General features: G+C 31.8%; 1 protein-coding gene across 7 annotated transcripts in view; it reads right to left on the bottom strand.

Moving 5' to 3' along the window:
- Nucleotides 1-17,370, bottom strand: part of LOC134708427 (papilin-like) — a 170,289-nt gene that overhangs the window by 20,992 nt on the left and 131,927 nt on the right. For 6 of the 7 annotated variants that reach the window (XM_063568937.1, XM_063568940.1, XM_063568935.1 and 3 more), the window contains 9 exons: nucleotides 13,543-13,670; nucleotides 12,703-12,861; nucleotides 11,111-11,143; nucleotides 10,271-10,432; nucleotides 9,141-9,620; nucleotides 8,472-8,657; nucleotides 7,761-7,928; nucleotides 6,695-6,726; nucleotides 5,751-5,814 (listed from right to left, as the gene is read on the bottom strand). In XM_063568937.1, coding sequence (XP_063425007.1) covers nucleotides 5,751-5,814; nucleotides 6,695-6,726; nucleotides 7,761-7,928; nucleotides 8,472-8,657; nucleotides 9,141-9,620; nucleotides 10,271-10,432; nucleotides 11,111-11,143; nucleotides 12,703-12,861; nucleotides 13,543-13,670 — 1,412 coding nt within the window. The remainder of the gene's footprint in view (nucleotides 1-5,750; nucleotides 5,815-6,694; nucleotides 6,727-7,760; nucleotides 7,929-8,471; nucleotides 8,658-9,140; nucleotides 9,621-10,270; nucleotides 10,433-11,110; nucleotides 11,144-12,702; nucleotides 12,862-13,542; nucleotides 13,671-17,370) is intronic. The other variant, XM_063568941.1, reaches the window with a different exon arrangement.

Genomic DNA, 17,370 nt, shown 5'->3' with positions numbered 1-17,370 from the left:
TTTTGACCCCCTGCGGTATATTTAACACCCTACTATAGACATTCAATTTCAAAAATTCCAGCTATTCTTAATCCTTATCATAGTAATAATACTCCAATAAGTAGTTTGTATGCATTTAACATGCTGGAAAAGATATTTTGAAGAAAAAATATTTTCATGGTATTTTGAACCCCCCCCCCCCCCCCCCCAACCATGGTATATTGAACCCCCTACTATAGACCTTGAATTTCAAAAACCCAAGCTATTCTAACTCCTTAACATAATTATAATACTCCAATAAGTAGTTTGTATGTATTTAACAAACTGGCAAAGATATTTAGAAAATTTTACGTAGCCATGATATTTTGACCCCCTTCGGTATATTGAACCCCCTTCTATAGACCATGATTTTCAAAAAATCAAGCTATTCCAACTCCTTAACATAGTAACAATACTCCAATTTGTAGTTTGTATGTATTCAATATGCTGGAAAAGATATTTTAAAAATTTTACTTAGCCATGGTATTTTGACCCCCTGCGGTATATTAAACCCCCTTCTAGAGACCTTGATTTTAAAAAATTCAAGCTATTTTAACTCCTTAAAATAGTAATAATACTTCAATAAGTTGTTTGTATGTATATAACATGCTGGAAAAGATATTTTGAAAATTTTACTAAGCCACGGTATTTTGACCCCCTGCGGTATATTTAACACCCTACTATAGACATTCAATTTCAAAAATTCCAGCCATTCTTAATCCTGAACATAGTAATAATATTCCAATAAGTAGTTTGTATGCATTTAACATGCTGGAAAAGATATTTTGAAGAAAAAATATTTTCATGGTATTTTGACCCTCTCAATCATGGTATATTGAACCCCCTACTATAGACCTTGAATTTCAAAAACCCAAGCTATTCTAACTCCTTATCATAATTATAATACTCCAATAAGTAGTTTGTATGTATTTAACAAACTGACAAAGATATTTTGAAAATTTTACGTAGCCATGGTATTTTGACCCCCTGCGGTATATTGAACCCCCTTCTATAGACCATGATTTTCAAAAATTCAAGCTATTCCAACTCCTTAACATAGTAACAATACTCCAATTTGTAGTTTGTATGTATTCAACATGCTGGAAAAGATATTTTAAAAATTTTACTTAGCCATGGTATTTTGACCCCCTGTGATATATTGACCCCCTGCGGTATATTGAACCCCCTTCTATAGACCTTGATTTAAAAAAATTCAAGCTTTTCTAACTCCTTAACACAGTTTTAATACTCCAATAAGTAGTTTGCTTGTATTTAACGTGCTGGAAAAGATATTTTGAAAATTTTACTTAGCCATGTTATTGTACCATGGTATATTGAACCCCCTACTATACATCTAAAGACCTTTCATGTTAAAATATCTTGCTACTGTAACTCCTTAACACATTTATTATACTCCAATTAGTAGTTTGTATTTATTTTATTAGTTTGAAAAGATGTTTTAAAAATTTTACTTTTTAAAATCAAGTGAGCCATGGTAATTTGACCCCCTCCCCCTTTTTTACCATGGAGAATTAAAACTTAAAAGTCTACCATTCTATATAAATATTTTAAATTTCAAAGAATTATAGTGTACGAGCTACATGGTCTAGTTTTAATGCTTTAAGAAGTTTTTTGAATGAAATTTTGTTGGTTAAGACTTCAGAGCACTAATTATACCAAGCAAATATTTTTCTTTTAACCAATCATTGAAAATTGACCTCCCCTTCTTGTATAAATGATTTTTAATATTTGATTAGCTTTTATATAATGTTAAATGTATTATTAATCATCTAGAATGAAAAAAACAGGGGGATTCAATTTACCATGGGGGTTCAATTTTCCATACAGGGGGGGTTCAATTTACCATGGGGGGGTTCAATTTACCATAGCGGTATTTTGACCCCGGGGTCATTTTACCATGGGGTTCAAAATACCATATGACACCGGTGTCATATGGTATTTTGAACCCCCTAAAAATTGAACCCGGGGTCAAAATTGACCCCGGGGTCATTTTTCACATATGGTATTTTGAACCCCCCTGTTTTTGAGAAATAGTATTGCAGATAATCTAATTTACAATTTATTGGCTATTATATTTTTTTAATTAGAGGGTTTGAGTAGGGGGTTCAATATACCGCAGGGGGGTCAAAATACCATGGCTATATAAAATTTGCAAAATATCTTTTCCAGTATGCTAAATACATACAAACTACTTATTGGAGTATTATAACTATGTTAAGGAGTTAGAATAGCTTGGATTTTTGAAATTTAAGGTCTATGGTAGGGGGTTCAATATACCGCAGGGGGGTCAAAATACCATGGAAATTATTTTTTTTCAAAACATTTTTTCCAGGATGTTAAATGCATACAAACTACTTATTGAAGTATTATTACTTAGTTAAGGAGTAAGAATAGCTAGAATTTTTGAATATTTAGGTCTATGGTAGGGGGTTCAATATACCGCAGGGGGGTCAAAATACCATGGCTAAGTAAAATTTTCAAAATATCTTTTCCAGTATGTTCAATACATACAAACTACTTGTAGGAATATTATAACTATGTTAAGGAGTTAGAATAGCTAGAATTTTTGAAATTTAAGGTCTATTGTAGGGGGTTCAATATACTGCAGGGGGGTCAAAATACCATGGATTTTTTTTTTTTTCAAAACATTTTTTCCAGCATTTTGAATACATACAAACTACTTATTGGAGTATTATAACTATGTTAAGGTGTTAGAATTGCAAGAATTTTTGAAATTGAAGGTCTATGGTAGGGGGTTCAATATACCGCAGGGGGGTCAAAATACCATGGAAATTATTTTTTTTCAAAACATTTTTTTCAAGCATTTTGAATACATACAAACTACTTATTGGAGTATTATAACTATGTTAAGGAGTAAGAATTGCAAGAATTTTTGAAATTTAAGGTCTATGGTAGGGGGTTCAATATACCGCAGGGGGGTCAAAATACCATGGCTAAGTAAAATTTTCAAAATATGTTTTCCAGTATGTTAAATACATACAAACTACTTGTAGGAATATTATTACTATGTTAAGGAGTTTGAATAGCTAGAATTTTTTTAATTTAAGGTCTATAGTAGGGGTTCAATATACCGCAGGGGGGGGTCAAAATACCATTGAAATTATTTTTTTCAAAACATTTTTTCCAGCATTTTGAATACAAACAAACTACTTATTGGAGTATTATAACTATGTTTAGGAGTTAGAATTGCAAGAATTTTTGAAATTGAAGGTCTATGGTAGGGGGTTCAATATACCGCAGGGGGGTCAAAATACCATGGCTATGTAAAATTTTCTAAATATCTTTTCCAGTATGTTCAATACATACAAACTACTTGTAGGAATATTATTACTATGTTAAGGAGTTTGAATAGCTAGAATTTTTTTAATTTAAGGTCTATAGTAGGGGTTCAATATACCGCAGGGGGGTCCAAATACCATGGAAATTATTTTTTTTCAAAACATTTTTTCCAGGATGTTAAATGCATACAAACTACTTATTGAAGTATTATTACTATGTTAAGGAGTTAGAATAGCTAGAATTTTTGAAATTTAAGGTCTATAGTAGGGGGTTCAATGTACCGCAGGGGGGTCAAAATACCATGGAAATTATTTTTTTTCAAAACATTTTTTCCAGGATGTTAAATGCATACAAACTACTTATTGAAGTATTATTACTAAGTTAAGGAGTAAGAATAGCTAGAATTTTTGAATATTAAGGTCTATGGTAGGGGGTTCAATATACCGCAGGGGGGTCAAAATACCATGGCTAAGTAAAATTTTCAAAATATGTTTTCCAGTATGTTAAATACATACAAACTACTTGTAGGAATATTATTACTATGTTAAGGAGTTTGAATAGCTAGAATTTTTTTAATTTAAGGTCTATAGTAGGGGTTCAATATACCGCAGGGGGGGTCAAAATACCATTGAAATTATTTTTTTGTATATATATTACAGTGTTCAAGCTTGAATCTCAGGGCAGAAGGGTGCTACTTGTCTGAAAAGGCACTTTAGCGCAATAACACAAATTGTAAGGGCACTGTTTGGCAGTGTATTAAATTTATATAACATGCTGGAAAAGATATTTTGAAAACTTTACTTAGCCATGGTATTTTGCCCCCCCCTGCGGTATATCGAACCCCCTACCATAGACATTCAATTTCAAAAATTCCAGCTATCCTTAATACTAATCATAGTAATAATACTCCAATAAGTAGTTTGTATGCATTTAACAAACTTTCAAAGATATTTTGAAAATTTTACGCAGCCATTGTATTTTGACCCCCTGCGGTATATTGAACCCCCTACCATAGACTGTCAATTTCAAAAATTCTAGCTATTCTTACTCCATAACATATTTGATACTCCAATTTGTAGTTTGAATGCATTTTTAAAACATGCTTGAAAGATATTTTGAAGAAAAAAAATTCCATTGTATTTTGACCCCCTCCCCCTTCCATGGTATATTGAACCCCCTCCTATAGACCTTGAATTTTAAAAATCCAAGTTTTTCTAACTCCACAACATAGTTTTAATACTCCAATAAGTAGTTTGTTTGTATTTAACATGCTGGAAAAGATATTTTGAAAATTTTACTTAGCCATGTTATTGACCATGGTATATTGAACCCCCTACTCATAATACATCTAAAGACCTTTCATGTTAAAATATCTTGCTACTGTAACTCCTTGACATATTTATTATACTCCAATTAGTAGTTTGTATTTATTTTATTAGTTTGAAAAGAAGTTTTGAAAATTTAATTTTTAAAATCAAGTGAGCCATGGTAATTTGACCCCCTCCCCCTTTTTCACCATGGAGAATTAAAGCTTAAAAGTCTACCATTCTATTTCTATATAAATATTTCAAATTTCAAAGAAGTATAGTGTCCAAGCTACATGGTCTAGTTTTAATGCTTTAAGAAGTTTTTTGAATGAAATTTTGTTGGTTAAGACTTCAGAGCACTTATACCAAGCAAATATTTTTCTTTTAACCAATCATTGAAAATTGACATCCCCTTCTTGTATAAATGATTTTTAATATTTGATTAGCTTTTATGTAATGTTAAATGTTTTATTAATCATCTAGAATGAAAAAAACAGGGGGGGGTCAATTTACCATGGAGGTTCAATTTTCCATACAGGGGGGGTTCAATTTACCATAGCGGTATTTTGACCCCGGGGTCATTTTACCATGGGGTTCAAAATACCATATGACACCGGGCGTATAAAAACCACGGCCTTATACAGATAAAATAATTTTACACTATTTTTAGTTTGGGAAATTTTTAGTTAAAAAATATGGAGATAATTATGATCATGATGATATGATTGCTAATGACAACAAATGAGGTAACAATCGGTCTTAGACAAATGGAAAACACTTACTGTCATTTTCTATTAATGCTGTATTAACAATCAATAAAAAACGTTAATTTTTTGTACATAAATTAGGAAGTTAGTTTTCTCGTTTGAATTGTTTTGTATTGTCATTTCAGGGCCTATAGCAGACTATTAGGTATTGGCTTTGCTCATTTTTGAAAGCTGTATTTGTCTCTTGCGGCGAGTTATCTCATTGGCAATCATACCACATCTTCTTTTTTTTTTTTTATATCTAACCATATTTTATCAAACATTTCAAAGTTCTGAAGAATCATGGCTGTTTAGACTATTTATCTGCTTTAAATCTTTAAAATTCAATCTTACTTACTTAAACATTCTCCATATGTTTCATTATAAGCTAAACAAACAGCATTTTCTTGGCATGATAGTTTCTGTAATAAAACAACTTGCTGTTAGTTAAAATCATAATCTATTTGCATAAAGTAAAAATGGCTTGTAAAACTTGTACAAAATGTTAAATTACTAAGGTCAAATAAAAAAATATGTGTGGTTCCAGTAGGTCTGCATTTTTTTATATTTTTTTTCCCAAATTTTTATTTTGGACTGTCAAAATCCTAATAAATATTGTGTGTTTACCGAAAATATTTCCTGTATTATACACTCTCTAATGGAAGTCTGACATTTTAAAAGTGTTTTGTTGCAAACTAAAGACAATCATTGACAATTTTAGTTAATTTTGTTGCATTCTGTTATGAGTTCTTGCATTTTAGTTAGCCATGACAGATACTTCTGATGGAAATTCAGATAGCAGAAAACTATGAATTTAATTATTTGAATTCACAATCCTAAAAAAATTTTATTGTTTGAATTTTTTTTTTAGTTCTAGGGTGGGGGGTTTAAACTAGTCTGTTTAAACTAGGGTAACTGGAACCTATCATATATTTTTATTTGGTCTAACAGTTTACTGACTGACAACTGTATTTCAAAAAGTAAAAAAAAAGTCACTGTCACATTATATTTTGGAGGAATACGTAAAATGCCATACACATCTTGATAAATTCTATGATGATTACCGGTAAACATGATGAAATCTCACCCGTCTCCTGACCTCAAAAGACAAAACTATAAATGTTCAAAATGATTCACTGAACCATAGAAAACTTTGCTGACAGAAACACTCTGTGTTAAGCAGATTTAGGATAAAATGTGCCTCTCAGCAAACAGACACACAAAAAAAGAATAAATTTACTTTTGTCTTTAAAAGATTAATGTCATTAATAATGTTTGAAAATAAAATTAGAATTAACTTACTTGACAAACAGATGGCAAATTAAGTGATGTCCCTGCAAAAAAAAATCAAAATTTGACTAAAAGCTACAAGCTCTTGAGGGATCTGTTTGATCACCTAGAAGTTTTACATTACAATAACTCAATCTGTAATCAGGAATGTTGTGCCAGGTTGCAGAATTGGATATCATATTGTAGCAAGACACATTTAATATGACAATTCAAGTCTTGATTGAAATTGATATAAATGAGTCATGGCATAGTAGAAAATTTTCATTTACTGTTATCAAAGAGCTTGAGGCTATGTCAGAACCGGAATATAATTGTGGCAAAATAGAAATGTACATTTTTTAGTTTAAAATAATATTTTGTAATTAAAATATACTATAATGCAAGTAAATATTCATTTTCTTTTCACAGAAAATCTGAATACGCTTATTTAGTTTTGTATAGATTATTTTTTATGGAATGATCGGTCATGTTTGGAGACCGTTTGTTAAAAAAAAAGAAAAGGCATGTATGTTTATTTGTGTTACTACATCTTTAGATTGAGTTGAGCCATTTCAGTTCATATTTTATAGTGTGTCTTTCTGTTCTGTGATGTTATACTATTGTTTCAGAAAAGGGTGAAGGTTTGATACCATCACAACGTTTAAATCCGCTGCAACTGTTTGCACCTGTCAAAATTCAGGAATCTGATGTTCAGTAGTTGTCATTTGTTGATGTGGTTCATAGTTATTTCAAGCTTCTAATTTTTTTATAGATTAGACCATTGTTATCCTTGAACAGTTTTACACTAGTAATATTTGGGGGCCCTTTGTAGCTCGCTGTTTGGCTTCGTGTTGAAGGCTGTACTTTGACCTATAATGGTTTACTTGCCTCATTGGCACTCATACCTCATCTTCTTATATCTATGTAGATAGCATTGCCAAAATTTCAGTAGCAAATGGACTTGCAACGATTTTCTAAAAATATTTTAATGCTTTTTTCCTATTTTCATTATTGACGCAGGTTATATTTAACAGAAAACAACTCTGTGTGATACATGTACAAACAGATCAATTAGTATTGAGTGTAATCAAATACCAACCACATGACATGTAACACTGCTTTTCAGTGGAAAACTTGTTTCTGTTGCCATCACAACCACCGTAAACAAACTGTTCACATCTATTTGAGGTGACATTATAAGACCACATTGGAAAGTAACCTTCACACATCCCTGGATCAGGATTACTTAAACACAAGTCAGGGATACCTAAAATTTAAATATTTATTATTTAATGCATTGAGTTATTATCCTTGTCATTCTATATAATTTGACTTGTACATTCTTACCAATGATATCGAGCATAACCATCGACCATCAAGATTTTTAAATTGAATCAGATTTTTTTTACTTATTGATTCACTGGCAAAAAAAAAGTACTTTTGGGCAACTCTTGGACTCTTTGTTAATTTGGCCAGAGATTTCATACAATAAGCCCGTTCTAGTTAAAAAAAACTGACAAATCGTGATGTTATCTCTTTAGATACGTAAAAGTCAACTGTGTCATCAAGGCTGGGCAAATTTTCACATTTTCTGAAAAGCCTTTCTTCTAAGTACTGCAACTATGATTAGAAATTGCATCAAGCAATATTTTATTTTTGGTGAATTTATAGGATTAAATAGGCCTCAGAATGTCCTTGTCATTTGAAACATACTGAACTTGACAAGATATTTTAAATAAGTAACAAATGTTATGAAATTGCATTAAGCACCTAAAATATTCTTATATTCATTAACTTATATATACTTTACCTGGAATACATCCTCGAACACATGCTTCATTTGACAGGAAGTTGTTGCCATTGCCATGACAGCCATCTCTGTACCTAAATGTTTCACATTTGCCTGTTGCTTGGTTGAAATATGTTCTGTTTACATATTGTTTGCTGATACATTCACCTGATATAGGTGGTAGTTTACATACTTCATCTGACATAACTGTAATGAGACAAATAAAGATACATAAGGGGGATGGTTTATCCTATTAAACATTTCATAAAGACACCACAGAACCCCTTACAAAAATATCTGGTAGCTGAACCCCTAATTGATGAACAGATTAATGAGGCCTGTTTAATGTTCCTTCTCAACATTTTGTTTACTCTATTTTTAGGCCCTTATAAGAAATACTTGTGTTAAAGCTTTCCCTACCTAAAATGGTCTTTTTTACAGTATCATATAACAATGGGGCAAAATTGCAGGTGACATATACAAAAGGTTACGAAATTGAGAAAAACATGCTACCTACCTACTTTTTTTTTCTATAGAATTAAAGAAACTTGAAACTCATGCATTTTTACTTGTTTGGTCTAATTACCTAGTACAGGGTTTTGACATGTATTGGCACATCCATTGTAACAACACATTTTACTAGACACACAGTCTGTGTCACTGTTACATTTGTTTGTTTGGTCTAATTACCTTGTACAGGGTTTTGACATGTATTGGCACATCCATTGTAACAACACATTTTACTAGACACACAGTCTGTGTCACTGTTACATTCCTGTTGACAGATTCCTGCTGTAGTCGGCAAAATTACTGGACAAACAAAATCTCCCCTTTTTGATTGGAACATATCATCTCCAATTCCTGCCCCTCCTGCAATCAGGGAAGAAGTTTCATCATTATCATCAGTAATTTTTTGTAATAAGAACATAATATCAAGCCATGTGGATGAAGCCTGTTTCTGTTTGGAGTCCTGTGGTGAGTTAAAGCTATATGACTGCAAATATGGGGGGTTTGTTGTGTCTGCCCAATAAGGAGTGACCACACCCAACATTTGATTTCTAGATGATCCCATGGATTGTAGATATGGTGGGTTTGTTGTGTCTGCCCAGTAGAGAATTGGAGCAGCTTTTCCCAGCCTACCATATTGCATTCTTTCACACTTTGATATGCCTGTAAATACAGTAAATAGGAATAACATGATGATAAAGTAATAACTGTTGTTTTTTTAATTCATAAAACAAGAATGTGTCCATAGTTCACGGATGCCTCACTCGCACTATCATTTTCCATGTTCAGTGGACTGTGAAATTCGGATCAAAACTTGAATTTGGCATTAAAATTAGAAAGATCATATCGTAGGGAACATGTGTACTAAGTTTCAAGTTGATTGGACTTCAACTTCATCAAAAACTACCTTGACCAAAAACTTTTACCTGGAGTGGGACAGACAGACCAGAAAACATAATGCTCCTCTACAATGTTAGGTGGAGTAATCGTAGGTGGGGCATAAAAAAGGGCAATTTATAGTATGTGGAGTATTCTAATTTACTGTACAGAGGGGGGATGACATCAAACACTGCTTGGTTACAATTACTTATATGTATTATTTCAATGGTAAAATTTCAATGATATTTACATCTATCATGTCTATTTGAAACCTTAAACAAGCAACTTCTGCTGTCATATCTTGGTTTATTTAGCACCAAAAATAAAGTGCAAACATTTTTTAATGAACATCAAAATAAACTACAATGTTTTCACCAACAAAAAAAAATCCCAAATCATTTATTTCTGTTTTACAATATTAGAAATGGACTTACCATCAAAACAGCTGTCTACTTTCCGATTGATCTGGTCATAGAACTCAGTGGAACAGTCATTGCATGGATTGATACGACACACAGCTTGTGGATTATTGGGACAAACAGCATGCAAACAGAGATCAATGGCACAACACTTCATCATCTTTCCATTAGAACATCCTAATCAAAATCACATCAAAACTTTACTTAACCTATTTACTGTGCATTATTTTATTATGGGATATCAATTTTCGTGGATTTGGTGGAAAAAGAAATGTTCCAAGAAGTATACATTTTCTGTAAGTTTTTATTTAGCAAAACCAAGAAATCAAATATCCATGGAAATTTCAACTTTTCCTCAATCCACAGAATTTTTTTTTGACAAGGAACACATTCTATACGTCCATTCAATATTCAGTCATTTAGTGGTTTTTTTTAGTTGCAGTTGTTCATATTTGTTTTTCCCACATAGTTTTGTCATAATTTCTTTTATCCTCTGAATGGTGTCACATTTTTTTTCATGTCAAGAGCCTTTCATTGCAGACTATAAGTAAAGCAAGTATGGATTTGCTCATTGTAGAAGGATGTATGATGACCTAATATATATATACGGTAGCTTCTTACATGTAAATCCATGTCACTTGAATAGTTGTTTCATTGACAATAACACTACATCTCCTTATATTTATTTATTAATATTAAACTATATAATTGTATAAATAAAACCAATTTTTCAAGACGTTTCGACCATTGGCCTTCTTCAGTTCTTTATTTTTCCTTTCAACTACATATTAAACTGGCAAAATGTTTTAATTATAACTATTTCAATGTTTCTTTCATTTAATCTGATGTAATTACCTGGTGTTGGTAAACTTCTTCTGTCTCTTTCAGCTGGAACAAAAAACACAGAGATCATAAACTTCAGGAGAAATTATTTTCAGGTTCATCAAACTCATCAAATGCACCTTCTAGTTTTTTAACAGGAAATAGATTGTTTAAACTAAAAAAACAGTCATGACATCATTGGACATGCTTCCCTTGTGAGACACAGCACAAATAATCAATACTGATACAAACAGCTAATGGAATATCAATTTTTCCATAAATTTGGATATCAGGAATTAAGGAAGTGTTCTATGCACAGTAGGTATACCCTGACAACATAAAAATAAATATTTCACTAAAACAACAGCCATGGTCATACTAGCAACAATCACTTTTTAAATATGGGATAGATCTGTTTGCGCCAAAAATGCGTCCTTAAGCGCCACAACTATTTTTTTCCAAAGCTACATTTGCTCTACTCATTTTAAAATTACATGGTATCATTTCCGCCAGAAAAAAAAACATATGATTGCACCAAATTAGAAGAAAGATGACTTCCCTCCTCCTTAATTCAGACATGGAACTGTCAGTTTACACGGAAAATGTTGCTGCATGGGTAAGCCCCAATTTAATGTATGTAGTAGCTTGTAGCTTCACTTTATTGTACCAAAAAAACAAACATTGAAGGATGAAACTCATTAAACAGTTCATAATAATTTATGTGGATTATTATACATCTGCTTCATTACTGGTACGTCATGTGATAGATAGCCCATACCAATGGTGGGAACAAAGCACTGTGTTATCATCATATGTGGCTAAAAAATTATCAAAAAAAGCTTCTGTTTTCTTTTGTTTTGGCATATATTGTATTAAATATTCAGCAAAGCAATAAGATTGCTTCCCTCTCTGTCTGTCTAATGCGTTCCAAGTCATTTCTCTCCAGATGCTCATTTTCATGGTGAAATATCTCTGAAAATATGATACTTTTTTTAGCCAAAAATAAGAATAAATATTAGTCATTAATATTTATGATAGATAAGTATACAGGTAAATTGGTGCAAATGAGTTCCAAAAATATTGGCACAATTGATACATTTAGAAAAAAAAAATTGGCACAAATGATACCCCTGAAAAACAGTAATGGCGCAATAGGACTGCTGCCTTAAATACTTACTTGTAAGCATGCCATCTGGGGGCACACACTGGTACCCTAATCCATTAAATACTCACTTGTAAGCATGTCATCTGGTGGCACACACTGGTACCCTAATCCATTAAATACTCACTTGTAAGCATGTCATCTGGTGGCACACACTGGTACACTAATCCATTAAATACTCACTTGTAAGCATGCCATCTGGTGGCACACACTGGTATCCTAATCCATTAAGTACTCACTTGTAAGCATGCCATCTGGTGGCACACACTGGTACCCTTATCCATTAAATACTCACTTGTAAGCATGCCATCTGATGGTATACACTGGTACCCTAATCCATTAAATACTCACTTGTAAGCATGCCATCTGGTGGCACACACTGGTACCTTAATCCATTAAATACTCACTTGTAAGCATGCCATCTGGTGGCACACACTGGTACCCTAATCCATTAAGTACTCACTTGTAAGCATGCCATCTGGTGGCACGCACTGGTTCCCTAATCCATTAAAGCAGCATTTATCATCAGGTCCAGAACAATTATCATCAGACTTGCAGCCATCGTCTAATAAATCCATCATGGTCCATTGATCAGGACTAGGACAACTTCCTGCTCTTGTTGCTATTGAAAACATAATAAAATTGAAAGGCTGTTTAACATTTGTTTTCTATCTCAATACTTGATTTGCTCCATCAGAATATTCATATTTTAAAATCTGAGCTCAAGGCATTAAAAAATTTGTTTTGTATCAATAAACTTAGAGGTCAGAAAAAACTGAGGAGTAAAAAACACTATAAATATTATACACAACGGATTTCTAAATTATCAAGTTCTTTGGGGATAAAGAAATCTTCCAGTGGCAGTCCATATACCGGTAAGTAAAATGGCCTTTAATTTAGCAGTTGATTATCCCACTATTAAAGAATACATACAACTGATTTACATTTTTTTCTCTTTGTTTATATTTGAAATTATCATCAAACGACAGCAATTAAATTTTAACAAATTGTCAATTAGTCACTAGTAGAGTATTGGACTTTTCTGGTGCTCTGAGTTTACCAAGGTGTATGGTCACTAGCTATAGGGTCAATTTATCATGCTCAATTTTAGGTGTTCTCACTTTTCAGATTTTTGTATTTTTTTCTTCTTTGTATACATTGTATTTCTTTATTTTTTCTGTTTTACTTCTATAGATAGAACAGAGTTAAGACTAAAATGCAAGTATTCATTTAATATATTGAAATTTGAGCATGCTTATTTGAAAGACTTGAACTTCTTATATAATGCAATACAAAATTATACCTTTTGAGCAATCTGGGTTTCCCCTTACATCTGAATCTTTAATTTTTGTTCCATTTGAATGCACACACCAGCAGATTCCATGTGAATCTAAACACTGCTTTTTCTGAAATTGTCCATCACTATCGCACCTATTAAATACAAAAAAAAAAAATTACATTTAAGAATTGATTCTGTTATTTCAGATTTTAATTGATTGCAAAACAAGAATGTGTCCATAGTACATGGATGCCCGGGACACTCGCACATTCATTTTCAGTATCATTTTCTATGTTCAATGGACATTGAAATTGATATAAAAACTCTAATTTGTTGATAAAATTAAAAAGATCATACCATTATAGTGATTTTCTCTGAAACTATAGCTCTGACTGAGACAAAACTTGACAGTTATGCTTGAAATAACTTGCAATTGGAGGGAAAAAAATTACATTAAGTTTATTTGACATTTAGGTGTTCTTTAGGTGTAATACCACCAAATCATGGTACGTCACATCCGGTTGCATACAAAAGTAGGCCTAAAAAAATATTCCCTTGAATTTGTCAGTTGTAGAAAATTAACCCTGCATTTCAATGCACTTAAATTTTTCTGAGTCGTAGATATGTATGTTGGATGTCTGAAAGCATCATTCTTTTTTTATTTGATGGTCTTATAAAATATTTTGGAACATTAAGGTTACATAGCTACCAAAGCAGGTAACCAGTAAAATAACAGTGTAAAAATTGGGTTGTTTACTTACGGTGATGATTATTTTCTTATATATGCAATGAAATGTTGTGTGAAATTTTCACTGTATCACTGGAAAGGATTAAACTTTACACATGCAAAGTATTTCTTTGGTTGAAATAAAGGTAAATACTGTACAATTTTTTTAAAAGTACCAATTTAACAAAGACTAATAGGGAAAAATCAATGGTGGTATTACACCTATATATATACATGATATATTTTTATAACTATATAGAAACCTACATATATATATCTTTATCATTTATGATGGACAATCTTTGATTATGTTTTTGTTTGGGTCATTTAAGGTCATTCTGAATACACATCATTTTGGACTAAATGGCAAAATTAGGGGAGATTTAATTGAATTTCCAAAATGAATCTGTATTTAGAGTGCTTAATTGGTAAACCATGTAATGGTACCCTGCATACATACTTGAAAACCAAAAGAAGAAAATTCAACATTCTGTCATTTATAAGTACTGAAACCCTGCATAATATTGTCTTATCTGGGCCTTTTATAGCTGACTATATGTGGTATGGGCTTTGCTCATTGTTGAAGGCCGTACAGTGACCTATAATTGTTAATGTTTGTGTCATTTTGGTCTTTTGTGGATAATTGTCTCATTGGCAATCATACCACATCTTCTTTTTTATATAATATACCATTCTAGATTGAAAACTATAGAAGTTTAACCAAAAATACCATTAACTCTGATCACATCTTCCTTATATCTATTGACAGATGGACAGGGGTAAAAACAATACCTGTCTGGGTATGACCCCCTAACATTTTGTTTATGAAACTATCAAATCATTCTGTGAATTCAATATCTCAATTATTATATATGATTCAACATGCAATTACCTAAATAGAAAAATATTATGACATACTGTACATTTCAGGATAATTTGTGTAAAAGAATTACCTTTTTTTTGGTAAATAAAATCATAACACATTTGAAAATAGATATTTTTCAAAAGATATTTTTTTCAAAAAGACCTATCGTAACAATACCCAGACTTTTCTAGAAATACTGTAATTATTCATACAGGATGTGCCACTTCTGAACATAGCTCACTGGAACTTTGCAAACCTCAAACATATGATACCTAAACTTTTTGAAAATAACCGGGTATATAAAGGGGATGCGACGTTAATGTGACCACTTTTAAGTTATAACAAAGGTATTAAAAACAACAAGAAAGGAAAAAATCTATTAAGCATTATATCAACACTGATTTCAATCAGAAAAAAAACAGTTTAAGGTAAATTAATATTAATTATTTAGAGAATATTTGATGTTTATATGAAAAATATGCATGATTGTAAAACTTTAATGTCATTTGGTCTATGGTGGAGAAGTTGTCTAACTGGTAATAACATACCATATCTTCTTATTTAATATATATATAGTTTAATCTTCCATCATTTTGTCCATTCCACGTCATATTTTTAAGGTAATAAAACTGCAGGCTCTTTTTAAGAGCCTGTCCTATATTGTCTCTTAAAACACTGCAATGGACCTCCTTTGCGCACTAAGGAGTTGTAGAAGAGCACAAAGGACTTGAAAATTGTGTATAAAATAATTGTGGAAACAGTCATATTTTCATACAAAAAAATACAAAAAATAAATACTGGCATTAAATTACTTATTATGAAATATTGCAAAACATGAACTTTATAACAAAGACTTTACTGAAAAAAAGTACCTAACATTGTTTTTCAATTCCACAAATAACAATTAATTGTATAATGAGGACTTGATTACACTTGACATTAACAAAGAGGAATTCTTTACAATTTATAATCAGTGTTGATAAAGTCAAGTTTAAAAAAAACAAGGAAACTGTTTAAAATACAATTATGTGTACTTAATATTTGAAAATAAAACAAAAGGAAACTTCAGACATATCTAAAATTTAAATAGATCATACAAGGGGTGCATGATCAAAGACATCATCTATTGAGGTAAAGGGACGTTATATATATACATGTTTACCAGTACTTATACCATGTATAAGACAAAGTTATATTGTTGTAGGATGCAGGCACCTGTTACAGAAAAGATCTATTGTGTAGTCTGTAACGTGAAGACAAACAACTTACAAATAAAATTAATTATAGATGCAGCTGGAAAAAGAAGAGTTGAAACTTATTGTGCAAATTGTGGACAAGAAAAATCAATGTACGTTTAAATGGACGTACAAATATTTTGATAAATGAGATAGCAAAATAAACTAGCTTGATATTTTGTGTGGCCTTTTTTTTACTCCATCAATCAGTCTCATTTCCAAATGCATGATGTCCTACATGTAGTGTCTTTCCATATGCATGATGTCCTACATGTAGTGTCTTTCCATATGCATGATGTCCTACATGTAGTGTCTTTCCACATGCATGATGTCCTACATGTAGTGTCTTTCCACATGCATGATGTCCTACATGTAGTGTCTTTCCATATGCATGATGTCCTACATGTAGTGTCTTTCCACATGCATGATGTCCTACATGTAGTGTCTTTCCATATGCATGATGTCCTACATGTAGTGTCTTTCCACATGCATGATGTCCTACATGTAGTGTCTTTCAATACCAAAATGTTGAGTTCCTCACATTTTTGAGGTTATGAATGTGATCATTTCTCGCCTAGTCTGTTGACAATTCAATTTATTTTTCTACAGTAATAAATTTCATCCATAAAATAAATGTTTGAAGCCCCCTTCTAGGTGCAGGGATTTTTCACAGTGTTGAATACCCATTGGTCATGTTGGTAGCCTTGGGTTATTTTCTGCTTTTTGGTCGGGTTGAATTGAATTGTTTGTCAGACACATTTCCTGTTTCCATTCTCAATTTTATTGCTATCAAATGATCATTGATGTATTTGAAATTTAAGAACCTTAATAGTGAGCGCGCTCAGTCATACCCCCTCATCCCCACATCATGCACATTGTCACTGGACAAATAAAATAACTGTAAGAAAAAAAATTGAATCATAATTTCCTGTCAATATGCACATCTTCATTAAGTATGTCCTTATAACATGTGTAATTTAAAAGATTTCATGAAATTCTGTGGTGAAGTTTCAGAGGAGTTTTGA

This window comes from Mytilus trossulus, chromosome 2 (genome assembly GCF_036588685.1).
Source record: "Mytilus trossulus isolate FHL-02 chromosome 2, PNRI_Mtr1.1.1.hap1, whole genome shotgun sequence".
Taxonomy (NCBI): domain Eukaryota; kingdom Metazoa; phylum Mollusca; class Bivalvia; order Mytilida; family Mytilidae; genus Mytilus; species Mytilus trossulus.
This window is presented reverse-complemented; position numbering and strand designations above follow the sequence as displayed.